At 35.1% G+C, this 24,908-nt stretch overlaps 4 protein-coding genes across 6 annotated transcripts; 3 read left to right on the plus strand and 1 right to left on the minus strand.

Moving 5' to 3' along the window:
- Positions 1-346: 346 nt before the first annotated feature.
- LOC140836017 (senescence-specific cysteine protease SAG39-like) lies at positions 347-1,690 on the plus strand. Its single transcript, XM_073201428.1, has 2 exons — positions 347-815; positions 911-1,690. Exons 1-2 carry the CDS (start codon positions 380-382, stop codon positions 1,501-1,503), a joined length of 1,029 nt encoding a protein of 342 aa, XP_073057529.1. The 5' UTR covers positions 347-379; the 3' UTR covers positions 1,504-1,690.
- Positions 1,691-5,021: 3,331 nt separating this feature from the next.
- On the plus strand, positions 5,022-8,701 carry LOC140836755 (protein trichome birefringence-like 38). Its single transcript, XM_073202504.1, has 5 exons — positions 5,022-5,552; positions 5,813-5,984; positions 7,587-7,762; positions 7,971-8,129; positions 8,233-8,701. The coding sequence occupies exons 1-5, from the start codon at positions 5,545-5,547 to the stop codon at positions 8,492-8,494; spliced, it is 777 nt and encodes a 258-aa protein (XP_073058605.1). The 5' UTR covers positions 5,022-5,544; the 3' UTR covers positions 8,495-8,701.
- Positions 8,702-9,292: 591 nt separating this feature from the next.
- On the minus strand, positions 9,293-14,748 carry LOC140836754 (protein INCREASED PETAL GROWTH ANISOTROPY 1-like). Of its 3 annotated transcripts, none has more exons than XM_073202502.1 (6): positions 13,234-14,744; positions 12,342-12,473; positions 12,078-12,259; positions 11,851-11,962; positions 9,839-9,979; positions 9,293-9,760 (listed from the first exon to the last, which is right to left on the minus strand). In XM_073202502.1, the coding sequence occupies exons 1-6, from the start codon at positions 14,491-14,493 to the stop codon at positions 9,626-9,628; spliced, it is 1,962 nt and encodes a 653-aa protein (XP_073058603.1). In that variant the 5' UTR covers positions 14,494-14,744; the 3' UTR covers positions 9,293-9,625. The 3 variants fall into 3 exon arrangements, 2 of the variants coding, with proteins under 2 accessions (XP_073058603.1, XP_073058604.1); XR_012119179.1 differs by having other exon boundaries at positions 9,663-9,760; positions 9,839-10,155; positions 13,234-14,748; XM_073202503.1 differs by lacking the exons at positions 9,293-9,760; positions 9,839-9,979 and adding an exon at positions 10,419-11,750 and having other exon boundaries at positions 13,234-14,748.
- Positions 14,749-21,487: 6,739 nt separating this feature from the next.
- LOC140836018 (adenylate-forming reductase 03009) lies at positions 21,488-24,631 on the plus strand. The gene is made up of 2 exons (XM_073201429.1): positions 21,488-23,277; positions 24,470-24,631. Exon 1 carries the CDS (start codon positions 21,553-21,555, stop codon positions 23,230-23,232), a length of 1,680 nt encoding a protein of 559 aa, XP_073057530.1. The 5' UTR covers positions 21,488-21,552; the 3' UTR covers positions 23,233-23,277; positions 24,470-24,631.
- Positions 24,632-24,908: the final 277 nt, after the last annotated feature.

Below are 24,908 nucleotides of genomic sequence, written 5' to 3' on the forward strand. Positions count from 1 at the left end.
AGTTTTTAGCGTTTATTTTGGTTTCAAGTTACTTTTCTCTTTAAAAAAATTGTTTTTCTTCTTTTAAAAAAAAAATATCGTTTCCGACTTTATTATTGCCACGTGTTACCTTCTTCCTCCTACGTAGTCATAGCTCCGGGTCTGATGTTGGATCTGCGTGATCTTTAGGACATAATCCAACAACATGTTCAATGGATAATTCTCTGTCGAAAACCCGAATTCTTTGGCCATATCTTAACAAACTTGTCGAGCTCTATCTCCTTGCGACTCGTTCTTAACAACTAGCGCATTTAACCTCTATAAATATCCTTCTCTTGATTCCTATATCTATTCATTCTCATTCTACAAAACCATACATATTTCAAAGTGTCAGTATCAAATGGCTTCGAAATTTGACACAAGAATCTGTCTTACACTATTAATGTTAATTCTTTGGATGTGTTCCTCTCTAGCAACAGGTCGAAGCGGTCTAGACCGAACAAATATGGCTGCGAGACACCAGCGGTGGATGCGTACGTATGGACGTGTTTACAAAGATAGAGACGAGAAGGCCAAAAGATTCAACATATTCAAGAAGAATGTGGAGTTTATTGAACATTCGAACAGTGAAGGAACTAGGACATATAAGCTTGGTATAAATGAATTTGCTGACTTGGAAAACGAGGAATTCCGTGCCGCTCGTAATGGACACAAGAAGTTCACTCACAAGAAATCATCGACACCCTTTAGATACGAAGGTGTAACGGATGTTCCCGAGAGTATGGATTGGAGAGAAAAGGGAGCTGTGACTGGAGTCAAGGATCAAGGCCAATGTGGTAAATAAATTAAAACTTCATTAAATTAACAGCAAAAATTTGAAATCACTATATGTCACATTTGTAAAATATTTTAAAATTTTGTTTGTACACAGGTTCATGCTGGGCATTTTCAACAGTTGCAGCAATGGAAGGAATCAACCAAATTTCGACAAGCAAACTGATCTCATTGTCCGAACAAGAACTCATGGACTGCGATAGAACAAACGACAACCAGGGCTGTCACGGAGGTTTCATGGAAGCCGCATTCAAATTCATAGTTAAGAACAAAGGCCTCACCACGGAATCTGACTATCCATACCAAGGAATCTCTAACACATGCAACAGCCAAAAGGAAGCCTCGAGTGCAGCAACAATCACCGGCTACGAAGACGTGCCAGTCAATGATGAATCTGCCTTACTTAAAGCTGTTGCAAACCAACCCGTATCAGTGTCAATTGATGCAAGTGGGGCATCTTTCCAGTTTTACTCCAGTGGCGTGATCACGAGCGACTGTGGAACAAATTTAGATCATGGAGTTACGGCGGTTGGATATGGGAAGACTGAAAATGGGACGAAATATTGGCTGGTTAAGAATTCTTGGGGTTCAGATTGGGGTGAGGCGGGATATGTCAAAGTTGAGAGGGATGTCGAGGCTAAGGAAGGGATGTGTGGGATTGCCATGCAAGCTTGCTATCCGACTGCTTGATATCTGTTTCTTGTCTTCTGACTTTGTCTTACAAGCCGAGACGATGGCTAGCTAGTTTATTGTCGCGAATAGTCTAACTCGATCGCTCGATTTCTCAGGTGTGTATAATATACTACACACACATATATGAGCAAATTCATCTATTATTAAGCAATAAAAATACACATATATATCTGCGTTCAAAGTATTATGAACTTGTGATCACATGACTGATATTATATTGAAACTCATTTTCTCAAAATGAACTCATGTAAATTGTAAAGTCCAATTTCTTTTTCTTAAGCTTTCAAAATTTTCCAAATAAAACAACTAAATTTACCTTGATTAACTGTATCATACTATATTTTATAACATGCACATCAAATTAATTTATCGAGGACCAAATTAGAGATGGACCAACATTCCCTGGTCCTATGAAAAAATTAATTTTGGAAGGTATTTTGAGATGCTAAAGACTGCAGCCATCGTCAAATGTATGGCTAGCGTCATGCTCTATATGCTGTCCTATATATTTGTTAATTTTTTGCGAAGAAAAATATACAAAAAAAAAAAAAAAACAAATCATCTAAGGTTTCTTTCCTACATATTACCCTTATTTAAGAGGAAAAACATCTATTACAAAACCATAATGGTGTAATCAACATAACTAGGCAGGACAACGGTTTCAAAACCTTAGAAGTTATAAGATGGATGGTCGATTATTAAAAACAAAAAGGTGTAAAATTTAAAGTATATTTAAGATTACATTATCTTACTTAAACCTTCAAACTCAATATAATTTTATGGTTTCAATCATGGTTTTAACATGAATGATATGTGCGATTTATTTCGAAAAATTGGTTCGGTTTTAGTTCCGACTTAAGGACGTGAAATGAAGAACGCTATGATTGTTTAAGAAATAATTTCGATTTTGGTTCGTCGGTCGATAAAGAAGTTTTGGCTCGTGTTAGAGCCAAATGGTGCCCATTCCATGTCACACCATTGATCAAATTCAAACAAAGCACGCAATTCAAGATGCCATATGTTTTTTTCGGATAATGTAATGCTATCCTTAGGGAGAGCTGGCTTTAGTCTATTATTTATGGGAAATTAAAGAGTAATTTTCTTCATATTCCAACGTCATCATATCACGGTCCTCACATTTTAATAAAAGTTGATCCAAGAAATGAAATTTCCATTGCATTACGGAGAGAAACAGTTCACTGTAGGATAGAAAAATCCGAAAGAATTGGTGAGTTGAAGTCGATCTGTATATGGTTTCCGACTTTCCGGAGGAGATGAGCGCAGAAGATGAAAGTTTGACTGTAAGCTAACTTTTTTTTTTTTTTTGAAAATATATATAGTAACGTACTTTTTAAACAACATTTAATGTGTATTTTAAAATTATTTATGTATGGTTTCAGAAAATGACGATAACTTTGCATTTTTCTAACAAATTATTGTTTGTATAATAGATTAGTAAACGAATTCTTTTATTAATTTATTATACTATTTATAATCTTTATTAACTTGAATCAGAAAAATAAATATGAAAAAATTTGGTAGAGGAATTATTCTGGTCATTTCAAGAAAATACACCAAATTAATCTCTTATTTTAAAATCATATTAAACACTATGTCTCAGTCTAGTTAATTATTTATCTTCTTTTTATTCAATCTCATGAACCAATTCAAATCCCCACAAAACATAGAGAGCGACATGAAGATGTTATCCCTATCATTGAACTCACTATTAGTAGGGCATTTTAATAAATATTAATAAGATATTAGTGAGATTTTTTTATTTTCACGAATCTCATAGAAATTTATTATTAGATCCATTGTTTTTTTATGATGTATGAACCCGCAGTCGTTATCTTTTGGTATGATCTAGACTAAAACGAGAGTCTGCAAGTCACATTAGTTAGATAAACTCGTAAATCACGTGGACATTTATTGGTTGTTGCACTATTTACAACCCACAAATCTATGGTTGTTTCCAGAAAATGAGTAGAGAGAAATTTGAGGAGAGTATATCTTGTATGGAGATAATATTATTGCTGAAATATTAAATATAATACCCTATATGTCTCATATATTTATTGTGTGTGTGTTTTCAAGTAACTTAGTTATTGAAAAAGTAAAAACTAGAAAAAAATAATTTCATCCGTATTGAATAAATGTTTTAATATGATAAATAAATTGTTAGAAATAATTAATGTATTTAATGATGTAGGTATATTTGAGAGTAAAGACACATTTGAATGGCACTAAAATCAAGAATCCATTCCCATTCTATTATTTCTATTATTATGATATTATAAGTTGTAAGGGATAAATTGGATCCAAATAACCAACTACCCTAAAACGAGGAGATATGCCTTATATACGTAAATTATTAACAAAGCTACCTACAAATGGCAACACGCATCTATTTACGGGAGCGGTCGTAGTTGCTTCATTATTGAGATTTTTAATTTATTTATTGGTAAATAAAATTGACCATTAATATATATATATATATATATATATATATATATATATATATAGACACACACACACCAAATTTTCCAAATTATTAATATCATCACAATAATATTTTTGTTGTGTAGCATCATCACAGCTGTGTTTCTTGACCAAATGATAATTTTTAAGAAAATATTTGACTCAACAAATGTTTCCTTTTAATTTTAATTTTTTAATTTGAGGCATGCATTTTCAAGCTCTACCTTTTGATTTTTGATTTCCCAATGAAACAAAAGATCATTAAAAACAGAGCCCCCGAGGCCCCATGACCCAATTCAGACCACGTTAAAACATGGATGATTCCAATGCTTTCCAAATCATTCGAGCCCACAAAAAAAAACAAATTATTTTCACAAACTCATAAAATCAAAAAAAAAAAAAAAAAACGTGCCCACTCCCACCAACCTCCGCACAAATATAAATAAATACAAACCAAAAATTAAAAGAAAGCAAGTACTTACAATAATAAGGTATATGTATGTATTCTTCTTTTTTCTTTGCTTCTTTTTTTTGGAGAATGGGTGTATCTTTTGCCTCGTTACTTCAAAAACTTGCTAAAAATCCAAGATTTGAATTCAATATTTTTTTTACGAAAAATCATAAGCTGATATATATGTGGAAATTTTTACTTTGCAGATCAAAGTCATTTTGTATTATAGGAAGAGCAATTATTGCTTGTATAAAACCCTATTACATTGTAGTTTGGAGTTTAAGCGAGCTGGTTTAAGACTTTTATACTCGAGCTCAAGGTTTATTTTTTTTTGTTTGTTTTTTTGCCTAGTCAAAGTGAAACCTAAGTTCGGGGATTGATTTGACTCGATTTCAATTGACACGTGAAAATTGTAGACTTAATGAGTTCGAGTTCGAGTTAACAAAAAAAAAGTCGAGCATATATACTGATAACAAATTAGGCAGATATAAACTTAGAACATGAATTTTTCCTCGATAGAGTCTCACTCTAGCACACCCTAAGTAAATATTACAGCGAAAGACATCCGTATAAAGTTGCTCTTAGGAGTACCCCACCCTCTCCAAGAAAGCAATATTTAACGTACCGCCGTGGATGAGCAACTTATCCATTCATTAGTATTAATAATACTTGAAGAAAGTTGAATAATTTATTTGTAGGAGGAAATGTGATAGTAAATCTCGTCGTTTACGACTCTCTTTCTGCATTACTCACTTGTCATCCTCCTGTTTTGTGTACCATAACACACCACACCCTGTAATGGTGGGTTTTTGGCACCAAAACTTGCTTATCCACACCCTGTTTCACGTAGTCTTGGTGCTGCCCCTGCCAAAATACGCGAACTCGGAGCTGCTACTGCAATAATTTCAGCAGCACTCCCATAAGTATAAAGCCAGCCGCTTGCATCAGGTTGCAATCTGTTCCAGGGAAAATGGGTTTCCAACCCTTCGTATCCTCTCTTTGAGCCCTCCAGCTGCCCATTCATCGACCCGGAATTCGATTGCATCAAATATGGCCGCCCCGATAAACTGTACCTCAAGTATTCTTGGTCACCAGACTCCTGCACGATGCCCAGGTACTAGCTAGCATTCAAAAACTCAATTAATGGGGAAGGCCAGCCGAATCATATTGGAGAGTTGTTGGATCAGAACTATCTGTTTTTTTTTTTGAAAAAATTATATATGATCCAACTTTTAATAAAATATATATACAACAAAATGAAAATAATTTCCTTCAATCGCTAACATACTCGGTCACCACTGTATCCATGCCTGATTACACAAAACCACCACAGATTTGATGATAAATTTTGTAATATTTTCTTGGATGTTTTAGATTCAATGGGCTGGATTTATTGAAGAGATGGAGTGGGAAGAAGATAATGTTTGTGGGGGATTCACTGAGTTTGAATCAGTGGATTTCTCTTGCTTGTATGATTCATGCATCGGTTCCCAATTCTCAGTTCAAAATCGTCAGACAGGAGTCGCTCTCTTCTGTGACCTTTCAGGTCAGTAAATTTTTTTTGTATTTTACACTATTTTTCAGGAATATATAAAAATAAATTTCCGTAATTAAATAAATACTCGTGTATTATCCGTTTAAATAAATCTTTAATGAAAATAATGGCCACAACGGCCATTTTTAAAAAAGGGCAAAACAAAGGTTAATGATGATGGGAAAATTAATGATTGCATCGCCCGTCGAATGGGCCACGACGGTTCCTTACAAATGAACAAAATTAAAGAATCGTGCTTTTAATGGGGCCGATTACACGCCATTCGTTTTTTCCCTTTTTATTAAGAATAATTGAATAAAGAAGAAGAGATGCATACATACGTCAACCATATATACAAAGAAGAGATGAATACCTAAGTATAGAGGTGGTCGGTATGGTATATCATACCATAATTTCGGATACTATATACAATATCGAAAGTACTGGTACGAGAAAAATGATATCGTTATAATATCAACTTTTCTGTATGTTGATGTTTCAGTACGGTATAAATTGATGCAAACTCAAATTGATAACATATTCTTTCTTTTTATCTAATACAAATTGATTGAAAAATATGTAGAATAATATTTTTTTAAAAATAAAAAATTACAAAAAAATATATATATATATATATATATATATATATATATATATATATATATATATATATATATTGGCGACAGTCTATGCGGCGACTAAGCGGCGTAGACGGTCGATGGTTTAAACAAAACAAAGAAACATCTTCTTTCTAAAAATTAGGACGGTAGACGAACGCTCATCACCTAGGCGTCCTTTTAGAACACTGGTTTGTAGGTTACTAGAGTTTTTAAAAAATCATGTTTATACAAAACTATTAACATGATAAACACAATATGAGGAAGCAAATCGAGTGTAACATCCAGCCTTCGAATTATTTGTAATTTTTCCAATTTCCTCCGATTGAAGCCTTCTAAACACTTGACACTTTCTGTATATGGTATATTTTATTCTTATGAGATGTGTGCTAGGGATCTCAATCACCTGTATTTATAGGCGTCTCATACCATCAATGAGTGATTGCGAGAGCCTTATTGTCAAAAGAAGATATGCACACGAGTCTCAATTTTCTAAAGTTGAGACTGCGTACACATGTTTTGTAAGAAGATGTTTTCTACATATTTATTCTTTTTTTGATATGTACCACTTTTTCTTACATTCTACCATTCTGCACAAAAAAAATAGTGATTTGTGAATTTGATCATCATATAACAAAAAAGTTGTAGTGTCTATTTATCAAAAGGTTCATGACTTTTCAATTCATATAAATACACCTTAGATTTTTCATTTTATTATTTTTTTTTAAAAAATAAAATGAATTTCTAGTGTTAAACAAACCGACAGAGCTATAAAGTATAAACAATTTGTTTCTGATAGACTTGCCAAACCCGTGAGCACTAGTCATCTCGAGCATAAAGAATTCAGATATGGTCTCGATCAATCAATACATTACGCTTTCTCTACTAAAATTTCTCTTTAACCAATTATTTCGCTCCAAATATATATACCCTGTTTAGCCGACTTTTTATTTATGATCAATAAATAGTTAATGGACATAAAAACATTCAATTGCAGGATTATGGGGTAACAATATTTCTTTATCGGTCTACATACTTGGTAGATATAAAAAGAGAGAGTATCGGGAGAGTATTGAAGTTGGACTCCATTGAACAAGGTGATGCATGGAAAGGCATGGATGTGCTCATATTCAATTCATGGCATTGGTGGACTCATAAAGGGAGAGAGCAACCGTATGTTTTTACTCCTCTTCTTCTTAAATTTTATCTGGTCTTATGGTATTTTCCCAAGGTCAGTTGGGTAATACCATAACATTTGGGGCCGAATAGACGATATCTTCTTTGAATTATTCACAATTTTGAATGCTATTGACATTCGTTATAGGTTTCTAATCAATATGGTGTAAGTGTAGAACCTTACTTTATGCTTACGCTTTTGCAGATGGGATTATGTACAAGATGGTGGCACCATATCCAAAGACATGGACCGCCTGATTGCATTTAACAAAGGGTTAACAACATGGGCTCGATGGATTGACCAAAATATCGATCCTGGCAAGACCAAAGTTTTCTTCCAAGGCGTTTCTCCTACCCACTTTCAGTAAGTAGTTTTCACAGATTGCATCAATTCATAACTTACTCAACATATGTGCATCAGCATCACACAAAGGATTTACCAAAACCTTGATCCATTCAATTGGCAGGTGTAATCGAGTACAACAACCTTTGGCAGGTTCGACGTATCCAGGTGGGATGCCACCCGAGGCTGAAGTTGTCTACAGAGTACTAAGCAGAATTACGAAACCAGTGTTCTTGTTGGATATCACTGCTCTGTCTCAGTTGAGGAAAGATGCTCACCCATCGGCATACAGTGGGGTTCGTTCCGGGATAGATTGCAGCCACTGGTGCGTCCCTGGATTACCAGATACGTGGAACCAGTTGTTATATGCAGCCCTGGTAACGTGATAATAAGTGAATATGGGACGGACTTCTTGATTACTTTTTCTTTGGGTTTCAAGTCCATATAGATTTGTGGTGATATCTTGAAACAAGTTCTGTTTTAGCTTGTGATTGGAGAAGATAAAGTAGATCATGATTCATTTGTAATATTCATACTTTATTGAACACAATAAACTCAAAGTATGTTTATATATATACATTCACTCAACTGTATGAATTGGCCTTGATTTCAAACTTCACTAGAAGTGAACTCAGAATTCAAGACGGTCATTTTTCAAGTTTCAGTCTATCCACAAAGTTCAAATTGGATCAAATGTAGAAAGAAATATGAACAACATTCGATTTAATTGGCCTGTGCTTTAATTAAAGTACCGACTATGGAGGATTTTATGTCAAACTGCTTGGAACTGACCGAAAGTGGGAAGCTCGATAAGTAAGAGGGCTAGGTTGCTCCAGAGCCAAAGCCGATTCAGAACCAGCCGATTCAGTAAAGTACCGGGCTGAGTCAAACCGGTAAGAATAAATTATAAAAGTTTATCCGTCCTTCCACTTGTCATTGGTGGTTTAGTGTTGCAACGGGTTGCCAGGCCAGCGCCATGCAGCGCCTGGTCCAGTAGTGGGATCCATCAGTCTTTGAGCTCGAGGGTCATGATCTGAACAGGAATAGGTCACAGCCTGCCGAGCAGGCTCGAACCACTCGACAGTCAAGGACTAGTGCAAGGTGGTGGCAACAATAAAGATAATCAATTAACAAATGGACATCACTTTCTCCAAAACTAAAAATAAAAGAATCACGACCGAATTAAAAAATCTTTAATTCATAAGAATGTTTGTATTACAAATACAAGAGATGTCTGTATATGGAACATATTCTTAGGCCAAAATACGGCACCGACGTCCCCAACTTAACCCAAAGTTCGATGTATATTTTTCATATGTCTAAGCTACCGAACAATACCAACATAGAAAACTGTACAAATCTAATAGATATATGTTTTTTCGAGCATGCAAAAAAAAGGATCTCAATCCGTTATTCAATCATATTTAAGTTAATACTTTGATTTTAGACAAATATTTCGATCTCTTTCCACAAAAAGCAGGTAGGCACGTAGCATATTTGAAGGAGATTGGTCGAGATCACAAAGCAGCGGACGAAGACCTGCAAACAAGTTTCGGCTGTGGTTGATTATGGCACTGGATGTTGCACCACCGAGCTTTATCCCTCAGTTCTTGAAAAGTTTTCATAGTTTCAACATCAAACCCACCCGCAAACTAGGTTAGAAGAGAAAAATCAGAACTCGCATTAACAAAAACACGACGCAGGTCCAAAAGATTGTGAACTCTTATCACCTGGTGTACTCGAAATGCAAATTTGACGCCTTGAACGATAAGCTCTTCTTCTTCAGGACTGCCACCACCACCTATTAATTCAAGCTCAGCCAGTACTCTCTTCATGTACTTAACGGCCAATTTAACAGATGCCAGTTTGATCTACAATGTATAAAGGTGATGGGTCACAGCACTATAAAACAAGTCCTTTGATTATATACCCACAGTTCCTAAAACCCTTTGCACCAAGCTTTCTAAAATAAGCTCAGGACATGGCAAACTTAAAGTGCGTGGCTGAATTTGCCCATGTCAGTTTCTTGCTTTGTTTTGCAGACAAACTGTTACTCAAAATGCATGAAATCGGTGATCAGTTTTAATAGACAAACACAATGCACAAAATATTTAAGTGGAAAACTTTCACCCGGATCAGCGAGAACACAAAAAGAGGACAAGTTCATTACAACATAGAGACTGTACTTCAAGGGTTTTATCACAGATATTAACTTAACTTTCTTCGCTCTATTTGTCATGTCACAAGCTTTTCAAATTGGTTCAAAAGAAGACCAAGAACACTATATCCTAACACATGAGAATCAACACATGAGAATCAACACATGAGAATCACAAAGTAAGCTAAAATAATATTACACATCTTTCTGTGGGACACCTTTTTATCAGTATATTGATTTTCAAGCTAACTGGGAAACAAATAAAATATATAAGAAGTAGAATCTATAAATCTTACAATAAATGCTTCTAATCACACGTCACCAATAAAAATTACAATGATACAATAATGTCTATCTTAGCATCTAAGAAAATGTAGACAGACTGACTTAAAAAAAATCATAGATGGGAGGAAAAAGTCAATTCCAAGAATAAAAATATTCTTGATGGGTTTTCTAGAACATTAGAAAAATGTAAATCTAACACAGACCGATACACTTTTAGAAATCAGAAACTTCACATGTGCAAACCCAAGAATTGGACATTGCAAAATGAGGCAGATTCTTCTCTTACTTTTGTCTTGTACTTAATAACCACTAGTGATATTATAGTATGACACTAGGCTGATGGTGCAATGTAATTTTTTAATTTTTTTTGCCTCGGGGATCATAATAAAACTATATAATCAATAATTGTTCACTATTTTCAGTCGTCCAAGATCTTTGGCCTCTACCCAGACCCAGCGAAAAAATTGGAATTTACATTCTAAATAAGTTAAAGTGTGGCGGCATCCCTTTCCAAGATTCCCCTCTAGTGAGGGCAGACAAAGTGACATATCAGAACTAATCAGCGTCAACGATTGGATGATGAGAAAATTAGAGAAATGTCAGCATCGTCATAACTTACAAAAGCCAGCTTTCCATGCTAAAAGGGTGATTTAATGATACTAAATGCCAGCGTGTACTTAGATGACTTGTGGATACACCTCACTTTTTTTGCCAGTTCGAATTAGTCACTCAAACTTTGTACAGCTATTTTGGATAATTGTAGAAACAAAATTTAATTAATTTTTGGGGTCAGCCAACAAAGGTATATAACACAATATGAAACCAATGAAGGTTTCTTCAGCAAGTCGCGCTAAGATTATTCATGGTAATTTGATTCAGACAGGAGAAAGGCAATGCGTTTTGCATAATGGCTGGTGAAACGGGTGCCTCTTTTATTTGCTCGCAGACATCTAAACCATTGCATAAGTGGAAGACCCGCCTCACATGCTGACCATAAGGATCAAACAAGGTGCATGTGCTAAGATAAGCATAACCAGAAACATCCAAATGACACTAAAAAAGAAGAAAACAATGGTCTGTGTTTCCATCTAGTACACAAATTTTAGAAAATAAAAAATGATCAAATTCTCAATTCCGTCGAAGCTAGGGATTCGGAATCACATGAAGGCCCCTGTCTTCTATCAGTGTTCGGGTATCACCTACGTGAAACTTGGGCCCTCAACGTGTGCCTAGGATTTTTGATAGGAAAGTTCTGGGAATTTGCGAAAGAGAAAATGTAATTGGTGAAAATAAGTATACCTGAACTACGAAACCGGTATCCAGCATCCAATTTACTGGAATTTGAAACACTTTGTATCGCTTGGTGGCAGATTCCCTCACTCTTGAAAGATTATGAACCCCATGCTCCAATCTTTCCAAAACAAGTATTGTAATTAAGGGGAAAATGATTTTAGAAGATCGATAATCATAAGTTTTCGTTTGAAAATGAAATTAAAAAAATTCAAATCTTAGTAAAAACTTCATACTTATCAAACAAGGACTGCATTTTCTTGAGAGCATGGAAACAAGGCTGTCCAGGAGCAGCATGAAAAGCCGAGGCTTCAGATTCCATCTTCTTTAAATCACAATAACCAAAAGCCGCTTCTCTTAGAGCATCAGCCTTCTGTTCAGGCCAACCAAAGTGCTTCAAAACTGCCCTTTCATCAACCTATATAACTCTCGAATTCATTTTACTATCATGTACCGAAAGCTAGAATACATTGAACGAAAATAAAACTTCTTCAGGTTACCAAGTAAGAGAGTTCATCATCAAGCCATTTAACAAACGGCACAACATCTTCGATGTCAGCAAATGCTGCACATTCAACTTCTTTAATTAAGAACCTAATGAAATCTCCTTGTGTTTCTACATCCGTCTTAATCTGTAATTAAGATAATCCAGAACCAGGAAATCGTTAACAGATGATATTCCTATTCCAGTATAGAATAAACATAGACTATGTGGTCCAACAATTGGCTCATCTATAAAAAGAGTAGAATTTGTTCCAGACGCGATCCCATAGCATATTGTAGAATTCAACTCTGATAAAACATCGAACATGTTATAGAAACTTTAACTGCAATTTAAGACCAATTTTGATATCTAATCTAAACATTGCAAAGGCAACACTACTAAGGAGCAAAGAGCTCGTTCAACTTTTGACTCAAGTTTGATTCGAGTAACACGGTATACTACTTAGTTTAACAACAGTGATGGTTAATATTTTAGTGAATCTCAGTTAGAATTGGTACTGGCTGATGCTTGAACAAACGGAGCTCTGACATTGAACCTGCTAACATTAATATGTTTACGCAAACTTTATGAACAAAGTTGTGGCTAACCAAAAGGTTCACACGGAATTAAATTAGCCAGACCAAGTAGCACAAGCTACGGGTAACATTAAATGACATAAATGGCCACATGGTTTCATTAAATTTACAACTTTCTGCATTTCCAATTTGGATTACGAATCGAGAGCCTGTTTTATCTTGCAAGAAAATAAAAATATCCCAAGAAAAAAGGGCACCAGAAAAAGAGACAAGAACAATACAATTTATGCGACAAGACGGAATAAGTCAGTGGCAATATCAGTAAATAAACCGTCAAACCATGACCAAAAATGGAAAAAGAAAGAAACTTACAGCAAGCAAATGGGCGGACCGGTTCTCGATCTCTCCTATCATATCCTTCGTCGTCGCCCCCGCCGCTAACCCATCAGCGGGTCCGCCGCCAGCATCCCGACGTGTGTTCGATTCCCTCCGCATCAGAGAGTGGTAAAACTCCACAACCTCTGGGATTCTCCTCACCTTCTCGGGTGCCTTCCTCAGACCCCTGGCAGGCGGAGGTGGAGGAGGAGGTGGTGGCACAGTTTTGTGACGAATAGGTGGAGGGGGAGGCGGTGGTGGAGGAGGAATGCAGTAAATCTCCGGCAATGCTCGGTCTGCTGAATCAGATAAAGAACCGCAAGAAGGGGAAGACACAGACGATGATATCGCAGAGGTGGACGTTGAAGATATCGAAGACAAAAGCGCAGAGGATGGCCTCGGAGGCGGCTTAGGAACACGCGGAGCACGAGATCTTGAACCTATTAATCCATCCGAAGTCTCAGGGATTTCCTCGGAGTTGCACCAAGAATGTCTTGGCCTTTCGGTGATCTCCTCTCCCACACCTACGAATTCATCTTTCTTTACAATTTCAGTCTCGATGTTCGCATGCACACTCATTCCACTTTCGAAAAAATTGCCCAACACATGATTTTGTGTCTTGCATTTTCTCAATGACTTCACGGTTACACACGACTTGTAATTATTTGTTACATCAATGAGTTTCGTAGTGGTCAAAGAAGACGACGCCTCCTCTCGCTCTCGTTGGTTCTCGGCAACAGCTATCTTTATATCAGCTAACTCAGCCTGCATGCATTTGATTTTTTCCGTGTATTTGTGATTATGTTTCGCAAGCTCCATGTGTAAAAACTCATTCTCGGCTCTTAGCCTCTCGTTTTCCGATTCCAAGCATTCGATCATCGCTTTGGACCGTCTGATTTCCAAATCCTTACTCGAAATCTCGTTCTCAAGAACTGGAACAATGGCGACGGACTCCTTGAGCAGTTTCTGCTCCAATATCTCTGTTCTCAAACGGGACTCTTTCTCTCGCAGCTCTTCAATGGCGCGGAGGAGCTCGTCTTCGGAGTGTAGACGGGGTTGAACCTGGGCGGAGGCGCGTGGGAAATAAACACCAAAAGAGCGTGAGAACCCTGCGCCGGCCGGTACCGACCCTTTCTGCAATTTCTGTTTGTTAGCTGAACTTGGTGGCGATAACAATGGCGGTTTTTGCGACAAATCTGGTTTTGGCTTAGAATTTGGTGGCAAACCCATCGCCGCTTTCACTTTCCCAGCAACCATCGTAGAGATTTCAAGAAAACTCAGAGCTCTCCTTATCGTTCACCAAACGTTTGACTGTTTATCGTTCCCAAAACTGGATAGAAAGACAGTATAGAAAGAAAGAAAAGATCTAAGTTTGAGTAAAGTATAAAGTATATAGGCCGTGTGTGTTTTTCGTGAGCTCCCATATCGAAGAACCGCCTTCCTTCGCGCATCCACTCTCTGTCTCACTCTCATACAAAGAAGACAAATATTATTCAATCTAACTTTTTTTTTTCTTTTTAGATTCATGTGTTTTTTCCCTAGCTATACGCCTCTACCCTATATTTATTTATTTATTTATTATTATTATTATTATTATTATTATTATTATTATTATTATTATTAGTTCAGTTATTTTAAGGGTAATAATTTTTAAATTTTTTATGTATTTTTACATTTGAAATCCAATCAAAATATTTAAAATTAACATTTTGTGAACTGGTTTTTTAAACTTTTATTAGCAAAATCGTTTGCATAAACTATTTTGAAATCCAAAATTTCTTGACAAAATCTATTAAATTTAAAAGTTAAAGTGTCTTTCTAACGGTCGCTTAATACTCAAGGCAAAGATCTTTGATTATTCTACACAAAACCTTTTCGGGAAATTTCTTGAATTTAAGGAGGGCGAATTGTTTGAAATGAATTTGGATGACTTAGTATCCAACCCATATCTTTTTATGCGAATGATGTTATTTACCTATTATATGAGATGCTTGACAAGTGAGTAAAAATTCACCAACCTTTTTATGTAAAAATAAATATATAAATATCACATGCAATTTTTTTTATTCTAAATTTTTATGGTTAGCACCAGGTTCAATTTTTAGGTGTGGGGGATTGGAGTTCTATTAAATATCATGGCTGAGATATCACTTTCGAGTATAAGCACCTAAGCAACACGAATGTGACCACTAACTAATCCTTCCCTTCTTATCATATTTGAGTAGATTTCTTATAAGACGATCTCACGAATCTTTATTTGTGAGACGAGACAATCAGTTATTCAAGGAGCTATATCATTTTCTAATAAGTGTTTCTATATTATAAATATAATTTTATTTCTGAATTGTAACATACAAATAATATTTCATTTTACTCTAATTTGACTTGAAATAATTTATATATAATATATATTGTTGTCTATAAATTTTGTTCTTTGTTCTGAATTCTCCTAGAAGGAAATTTCCATTGTCTCAGGAACAACACAGTGGGTGCGCTATTTATTTAAGGAACGCGAAATTGCGATCGGAACAAAAACATATTCCAACATATGTTTCTATATATGTCAAAATAATAATATTTATTTCATAAAATTGACTCGTGAAAACAACTAACATATTTTTTTGTATAAATATTATGCTTGGGTTCTCAATCTCTTAGCATCATTAAAATGAAATCCGACAATATCTTACCAAATGGATTTAATTGGGGCATGAGAAAGAAGCAATGATAATTTCAAATATCCACCAATTAGTCATGACAATAAATCTACTGCTTCAATAATATTAACCTTGAATATCTTAAAAAACTCGATCCCAAATCTATTTTATATATTTTCGTGTGGAAAAAAGTGAGCAAGAAACACAAAATAAGGAGATAATGTGATGGGATCATGGGATGTGTCTGGAATGGCATGAAAGGAATGTGACATATGGGGATCGAAGAAGCTAATTATGTGAATAAAATGAAAAAGAGTTTACAGCACAGGATGACCATCCATGGCTTTTAATTTCTGCCACACATTTATCATTTATTCCTACACACCAAACTTGTGTCTTTCTCCGACGCCCCATTCCAGCCGCTGCAGACCCGTGAACTGCACCGTAGCTAGAACTATATTTACCTCACTCCCTAGGGCTGCCATACGTACAAGTAAACTGGATTATTTTTTCGGGATCGAGAAATAATAGTTTTTTTTAAAAAAAAAATTACAATTTTAGTTATTTATGTTTGTGTTTGTGTAATTTTGATTTTTTATGTTATTGAAATTGAGTCGTAGTTATGTATCTTTCGTTTTTACGGTTCTACTCATTTTCATCAAATGTGCTTAACTGACGCTATATATGTGATCACCGTGTCGATGTCAGGTAAGTGTCATATCTGTGTCATCTCAACACCACGTGAAAAAATGAGCGAACATACAAAAAATACAAAAATATCAGAAATACTTAAATTAACATGAATAACTAAAACTAGGAAAACATAAACGAAGGGGATAAATTTTCAATTTACCCTAAAACAAAATGGAATTAATTGAGGTGGTTAAACGGTCCACTCAGTCCATAGTGCTACGTTAATCTTATTCAATCGAAAAAAATTGAAATTTGATGCTCGGTTACTTTTGAAACGAGAATGTATAGAGGAATGTGAAATTGAGCGAAAAAGGTCTTTTTTTTTTAAAGTATATAATAATAATAATGATAATAACAATAATAATAATAGATTTATTTTCGGAAAACATGTTTTCAATATTAACAAGTATTGGGATATTCGGTGACTGACAAGTTGGCGAGAAGATGGAATATATCAAGGGCAGGTTATTAATGGTTATGGGCCACAATAATTAGTCAATTGGTTGGAGGCTTGGGCCATGCATAATCCGTTGGACAGCTTGAAGTGTCGTGAAGACTGGAAACTCAAGGCCAAACTATATATATGGTTGGACTCAAGGACTGAAAGAGGCACGACGAAAAAGACGAATCAAGAATCTCCATTGTGATTTGTGATCGCTTGACAGAAGACGACAGAGAGAGAGTCGAAGGTAGTTGAGTGAATAATCTCAATTATAATTCAACTTTGACTATTGGTTATGTACTAGCTTGTTAATCTCTAGTCTGTTATATTAATACAAGAAAGATGCAATTCTTCCGGGGATGGAGACTATTGAAAGCCGAACCACGTAACTCGATCGTTTTTTCTCTTTGGGTTTTCATAGCTTTGACTCGTTGTTATTGCATGTGAAGTGCACTGTGATTCTTGATCGGTTATTTCTAACAAGTATATATTGGCTAAGCTTCGATTCGAGCTTAAGTAAACAAAAGAAACATTACAATTTTATGGGATAAAATTAAAACTTGTTTTTTTTTATGGGGGGAAAAAATTTGTAGTAGAGGATTTGTGGGAGTTGGTGGCCCGGCCGGCAATTCGAACAACAACGTAGGGTTTAGAGCACCATTTTAAACCTAGATTAACTTAATAGATTGCCGGACATGTGTTGTATTTCCATTTTCTAACATATTTTATTTGCCTAATTCTTCCAACCTTGTCATATTTTAAAATTTTTAATCTGCAAACTGTCTTTATTCATTTTTACTTTGAAAAGATATATATGGAGTTTTGGAACCATGAAATATTTGAAGCCCAGTTCTAGCTCGTAGGCCCGTCCCAGAGTGTATCAAAATTTCAGTACACAGGAGACGATAATGGAATAGCCAATATACAATTTTGTTTTATTTTATTTTATTTTTGAAAAAAAAACCTTATTCAGAAAATATATTGCAAGCGCAGACAAATATATATAATATAAATTAAAATTATTTATTGCATTGCCTAATATATATTTGTTTAATTTGGACGAGAAAAGTTGGCCGGGGAGGGGCTCCTTCCCATCTTTTCCAACTACACATTTTATACTATCATTTCCTCCATATTTATATGTCAACGACGTCTGGTATTGTTATAAACGTTTCCTAATATTGTTATTTTGAAAAAATAAGTTTTCTATAATATATTGGGTATAAGTTTAGGTTAATTTGTTTTCGGGATGAAGGAGAATAATTTACTGTAATAATCAGATTGTACTATTCATGATCTAAAACAAATACTAATTTATATTAATGTAGAATTCAATTCGCTCTATTAATATGCACAAAAACATGAAGTTTTCTTTTAAAAATAAAATAAAATGTAAAGGTCTTTTACAACCTTCTGAAATATCATACAAGCATAAAACTCCATCTGTTAAATTAAATGTATTCTTAAAATAAGGGTCATTTGCCCCATTTTCAGGGTTTTTACCCTGACTTTCAAAAAATACAAGATTTTCAAATATTATTAATTTCACATAAGGGGTTATGTGTTTTTTTTTTTTTTGGAGATATTTTCAAAGAGGTGCAAAATGCCCATAAATTCCATCGTGTCTTTATACTTGACAAAATTTTGAAAGAAGAAAGTGGTTGGTTATAAAGAAAGTCAAGGTTACGGGTGAAGCACGATTTCTACAAATGATTGACTGCATATATGTGTGTACGTGTATATATATATATATATATATATATACCCGTAAGGATCCGGATCATGGATGACCCAGATCAAAACCAATATTCCGGATATTCTCGACGTTAGCCGGGCATTTCTTCTCTTCACAGGCAATCGAGAGCCCGAGCCTTCATACAAGCACTCGGGTACCTTACACCCGGGACACCTCGAGAATTAAACCGCACTCGAGTGTGATTGATACGGGCTGTCTAATCTATCAGAGCAACATGAGTTTAGAGTATTCTAGAAGTCATCAGAAGTTATAGTATGGGCAGCCGACTTACCATAATTAGTAGGTAGAATGGAAAACAAGGTACCTACCACCTTTTCTTTCCTATAAATAGTAGGTATGCACCTTCTTTAAAGAATTCTGAATCTTTGAACTCTCAAGCACTCACATATATCCTAACATATTCGCGGATTATTTCATCCTACCCCTGCAGGCACTGCCTGCAGGGGTACATCCAAGGGCCAGAATTTTTTTTGGCCCAGTTTTATTTTTTTTTAATTTTTTTTTTCCCCATGAGGTGGAATCTCAACCACTCATATGGGGTGTGGGCACTGCCCCTACACCCATAATCGAACTAACCCATATTCGCTTGTGTTCATATTCAACCTGCTGCCTTAAGAATCGAAGTGCCTACGCCGGACACTCCTCCGACACCTATTCACGAGTTCTTTTCTTGTTTGCAGGTGTTATCGAAGCCATGTATATATATATATATATATATATATATATATATATATATATATATATATATATATATATATATATATATATATATATATATATCGTATTAAAAAAAGACACGAAGCCAGTCGAGGAACCGGCCAGGATGAGTGGATGACCCGTCACTTAAAGTGGTCCATCAAGTATTTTACCAATTCCATTATTCAACTCTTTCAAGCTGCTCAAGATAACTGGTCCACAAGGTATTTGGAATCCGAATGTATTTAGACCACAAGTGACGGACAAGTTGGGATAAAGTACTGTTTAATTCTATCCCAAAAGAAAATTCTAACCTCATTGAATAGATACTTCAGTTTGATTTTATGACTTGGATATTGTACCATCTGAAATCAATCTTAATTTTCATGTTTTCATATAAATTAAATTAAATTTTAAATTATGTAAATTAGAGTTTGTGATATTATTTAGGGAAATTTTCGATTTTGGTCAGGTGTCTATTTGTCTTTTTACGAGTTTGGTCATCTATGCTGTAAAATTTCGGTCTTAGTCCGATATTTTTGTTTTCTTTTTCACAATTTTAGTCATTTTGACATGATGTTAATAAGGTCCTTACATATGCAGTGCGATATCCGTATTCACCATGAAAAATGAATAAAATAGTAAAAAAATAGAAAGATACAAGACTAACTCGATTTCGCTAATATAGATTACCAAAATTGTAAATATGGATTAATGAGTAGTGGACATAGGAATATGGATTGTATCGATGAAACTAATAAAAGAAAATTGCAGGTAAATAATACTAAACCCAGACATATGTAAATGTAAATTTTTATTTATAGTTTACAAGTGCGAACATCTATAAAAATATAAAATTATTATTTAAGTTAACACCAATAAGTTTTAGCTTTAAAATAATAAATTTCGCTATAAGAAATAGAGAACAAAAGTTCCAAAATTTTATTAACGTAGAACAACACATATCTATAAAAATATAAAACCATTGTTTATATAAAAAATTGACGTTTTTTTAATCAAAAACTATAATTAATGGTATATAACTCTTCGAATATATTGAATCTGAATATATAATCTATAATCTCCTCATGTTCTGCATATACGTACATGGCAGGGTGTGTGAGCTTATCGATCCATTGTTAGTTTGTGACATATCCCATAAATAGAAGCTTTTTGAGAAAATAGTCCAAGATTTTTTTTCCCGACTGTTTGAACTTATCCCGATTTTGAAAAATTATACAATATAATATGTAGTTTATGCTGATATTATTATAATATAAATTACTTTTACTAATGCTTATCAAAATAAATTAATGGGAAAAAAAACTTGGTCCATGAATTTCGCTATTTTATATTTTAGTCCGCTGAGTTTTGATGCATACCTTTTTTCTTTTTTTTTGAATTTCACTTATATTTCGACGGAGAGCTGAAATGACAACGAAAAATTTGATATGACACCGAAACGTTGAAGTGACATCGAAAAATTATGATGTAGCATATGATATTATCGACTTGTCATATGTCACGTAAGTAATTAGATCAAAATGAATGAAATTAAAAGATAATGTATCAAAACTAAAATTGGAAATATTAGATAATCAAAACAAAAATTTGAATAAGTTAATGGGAAAAAAACTTATTTTTTACCTAAATTTGTGCAGTTATAATTTCGGGAATTCAAATTTGAACTTTCAATTATTTAAAAATTTACTAGTTCAAATGGAATTGTCTGGACAACAGTGAACATTGATCCAGTCAGTCCACTCTCTCGCAAGCTATCATAGAAATGTCAAATGAACCCCACAAAATTACGTTCTCTTCAGGTTTGAATTTTTCTTTTTCTTTTTTTTAAAAGAATACTTAGAGCCGCAACTCGCATTAATTACGATTAAGTCAAATTATGTATTGATTGATATTATTAAATTAAAAAGAAAACCCTAGTGATGGATGCCACCAGCTTATAAATCAGAGACCTCCTCCACAGCCAAGAACACAGCAAAACAAAACCCTTCCTTTCCTTTCTTCTTTTTTAGAATATTCTGACAAAATCCTTGCTGGCGAATTATCTTGAAATGGAAAACGTTCAAACATATGGTCGTTTCTCGAGCTGCAGAGGCGTGGCTTTCGAAATTAAACCCCATGCAGATTTATTCGCCATTCCTGCTCCGCCCACAAACCTACAACGCAACAGCAGTAGTCGCAGATCTCGGCTTCCATGGGGGAATTTTTCTGTAGTTTTTCCATCTGCACATATCATAGAGAGGTCCATAAGCCGAACAAGCAGCCATTTTTGTGATCTCGAAGATGAGGACGATGAAGATGTTGACACTCTTGTGGATATTGAGGAAGGCCACGAAGAAGAGAAAGTAGTGCAGGAGCTGCTTCCTCTTCCACCAACCTTCAGCAAACGGGAGAATCAGCCGCCGAAATCCGAAGCTGCTGCCAAGAAACAGGCGCCGAATACGAGGCTCTCTGTTATACTTCTTGATCAAGGGCTTTTCACTGTATACAAACAGCTTTTTGTCGTTTGCTTGCTTCTGAATATCACAGGCCTTGTTCTTGCAGCCACTGGTAAATTCCCATATGCAAGAAGCAGGGCTGCTTTATTCTCGGTTGCCAATATATTTGCTTTGATTCTATGCCGGAGCGAAGCGTTTTTGAGGATTGTATTTTGGCTGGCAGTTAACGTTCTAGGGTGGTCTTTTGTTCCTTTGCGAATCAAGACTATTACCACTTCTTTACTACAATCTGTTGGAGGAATACACAGTAGCTGTGGAGTTTCCTCAATTGCATGGCTGATTTATGCACTAGTTCTCACTCTCAAAGACAGGGAAAACACGTCCCCAAAAATCATTTGCGTTTCATTCGCCATTCTTACACTTCTGTGCATGTCTGTTCTGGCAGCGTTCCCCCTCGTCCGCCACCTCCATCACAACGTGTTTGAGCGAACTCATCGATTTGCCGGTTGGACTTCTCTGGTCCTCCTGTGGCTATTTGTCATCCTCACAATTTCGTACGACCCGGGAACCAAATCCTACCGTGATGATCTCGGGTCCAGATTGATGAAAAGCCAGGAATTTTGGTTCACTGTTGCTATCACTTGTTTAACCATCGTCCCATGGATAACTGTAAGACGTGTACCAGTTTGGGTTTCTTCCCCATCTAGCCACGCCTCGATAATCAAATTTGACGGTGGCGTTAAAGCTGGATTATTAGGAAGGATCAGCCCATCTCCCTTCTCGGAATGGCACGCATTTGGGATAATCTCAGATAATAAAAAAGAACACATGATGCTTGCCGGAGCAGTCGGCGACTACACAAAATCTCTAGTCTCAAATCCGCCGACTCACCTGTGGGTTCGACAGGTGCATTTCGTGGGGTTACCCTATTTAACAAACATGTACAGTAGGGTTCTTTTAGTTGCCACGGGTTCCGGAATCTGCGTGTTTCTTTCATTTCTTATTCAGCCATGCAAGGCTGACGTTTGCGTACTGTGGGTGACGAAAAACGTGGAACAAAATTTCGGGAAGGAGATTAAAGAATGGGTGAGTGGACACCCAAAAGAGAAGGTTATTGTACACGACACGGCAGTGCTTGGCCGCCCTAACATCTCGCAATTGAGTGTTGATACGGCGAGGATTTGGGGGGCGGAGGTGGTCCTGGTGACCAGTAATCCAGAGGGAAGCAGGGACATAGTTGATACATGCAAGGCTAACGGGATTGCTGCATTTGGCCCAATTTGGGATTCTTGAATCTTGATCAGTTGCTATTTATAATTAGAGAAAATTGATAAATCGGTAAGTTGGTAACTTTTGATTTTTGGTCCGATATCTTTGACATTTTTGGTTTACTTTTATATCTTTTCATTATTTAGACATTTGGTCATTTTTACCTAATTTTCACCACAATCTTAGTGACATATAAACTTTGAATAATAGGTTTTGTCACATCACATATATTATGGAATTTAACATATACTTCAGCTCTTATTGGAGGGAAAGTGAGTCCATCTTCCCTCCTATATCCATCCACATTTACATTCAGGGAAAAAAGTCTGTTTTGCTATTAAAAAATCTCCAATTTTTTTAGAGAAGAGAAATTATTTTACAAGAAATATGGATTTTAATTGTGTCTAATCTTTATCTAAGAAATTATTCAGTAAATCAGTCATGATCCAACAAGCAAGAAAATCAAAATTTTATTCTCTTTTTTTTGTTTCTTTCTTGTAAACTTCTTTCAAAATTTCCATTCCAAGTCAAAAAAAGTATAGTACGACACATTGGTGAATCTTCCCATGAGAAAAAATCACACATATCATTATGTCGTCGAAAGTAACAGTTTTCACCAAAAAAATTAGTACAAGACTATAAAAGAATTTTAAAAAAAAGATAATCACTCTCCAATTTCGCCAGCCATGGAACCTTCAACCTGGATTATCACTTGCCCAAGAAACCCTCATTTGTGCTCTTTTTCCCCATTTACATAACAATATCCATCTTTCAGAAACAGATGACGTCGTAATCTCATGTAAAATAACTTTTCTTCTTCTTAGAAATTTAGAGATTCTTTGAAAGAATATTATGGATTTGCTTCCTCTAAATGAAATTATATGCATGCCGATGGATACGTGGGAGAGAAGGTATGATGATTAAGTTATATCTCACATTATGTGTGATGTGAAAAAATCCATAATTCAAAGTTTATATGCCACAAAGAAAAAATATCAAGTCAGCAACGGTGGTGGAAATTGTGTAAAAAAAGGACCAAATATCTGAATAAGAGAAAGATACCGTACCTAAATAAAAGATAGCAAAAATAACGAACCAAAAACCAAAAGTGGCAAACTTATAGGACTAATTTATCAATTTTCCCTTTTTATTATAGGTATTAACTTTAATTTTCTTCTGTTTTACGTCTTATGTTGTTGCAAGCGTGATACTTAATTTGTTGTCCAAGAGACGAGTTCATGCAGTATTTATTTCCATGCAGCACTAATCTGGGACTGGAAGCTAGCTGTTTAAAAGTTCACATCTGTTGCATAAATTTAGGACATTGTATCCATAATAATTCATATGTGTGTTCAAGTTGCATGTAATCTTCCATAGTACATGTTTTGTATCCATGGAAAATATACACATGAATGTTCTGTGATCTGGCTACGATATTTTTTCAGTTGGCAATTAGAGTATCATGAACTCCTTATTATATTTTATCGATCTATGATATATTTTTATTTAATCAAATTATATTTGTATATTTTTAATCAATATATTTCTAAAAAATAATAAAAAGAATAATCAAACCAAGTTCCCAGAGAACATTTTCAAAGTTTAATTTTATGATAACTACGTCAGTAAAAAGGTCTTCTCATAAATGATAAAAATAAGAGATGGTGCAGTTTATGTATCAAAAAGGCCTTCTCACATCA

Source organism: Primulina eburnea, chromosome 7 (genome assembly GCF_022965805.1).
Source record: "Primulina eburnea isolate SZY01 chromosome 7, ASM2296580v1, whole genome shotgun sequence".
In the NCBI taxonomy this organism is placed as follows: domain Eukaryota; kingdom Viridiplantae; phylum Streptophyta; class Magnoliopsida; order Lamiales; family Gesneriaceae; genus Primulina; species Primulina eburnea.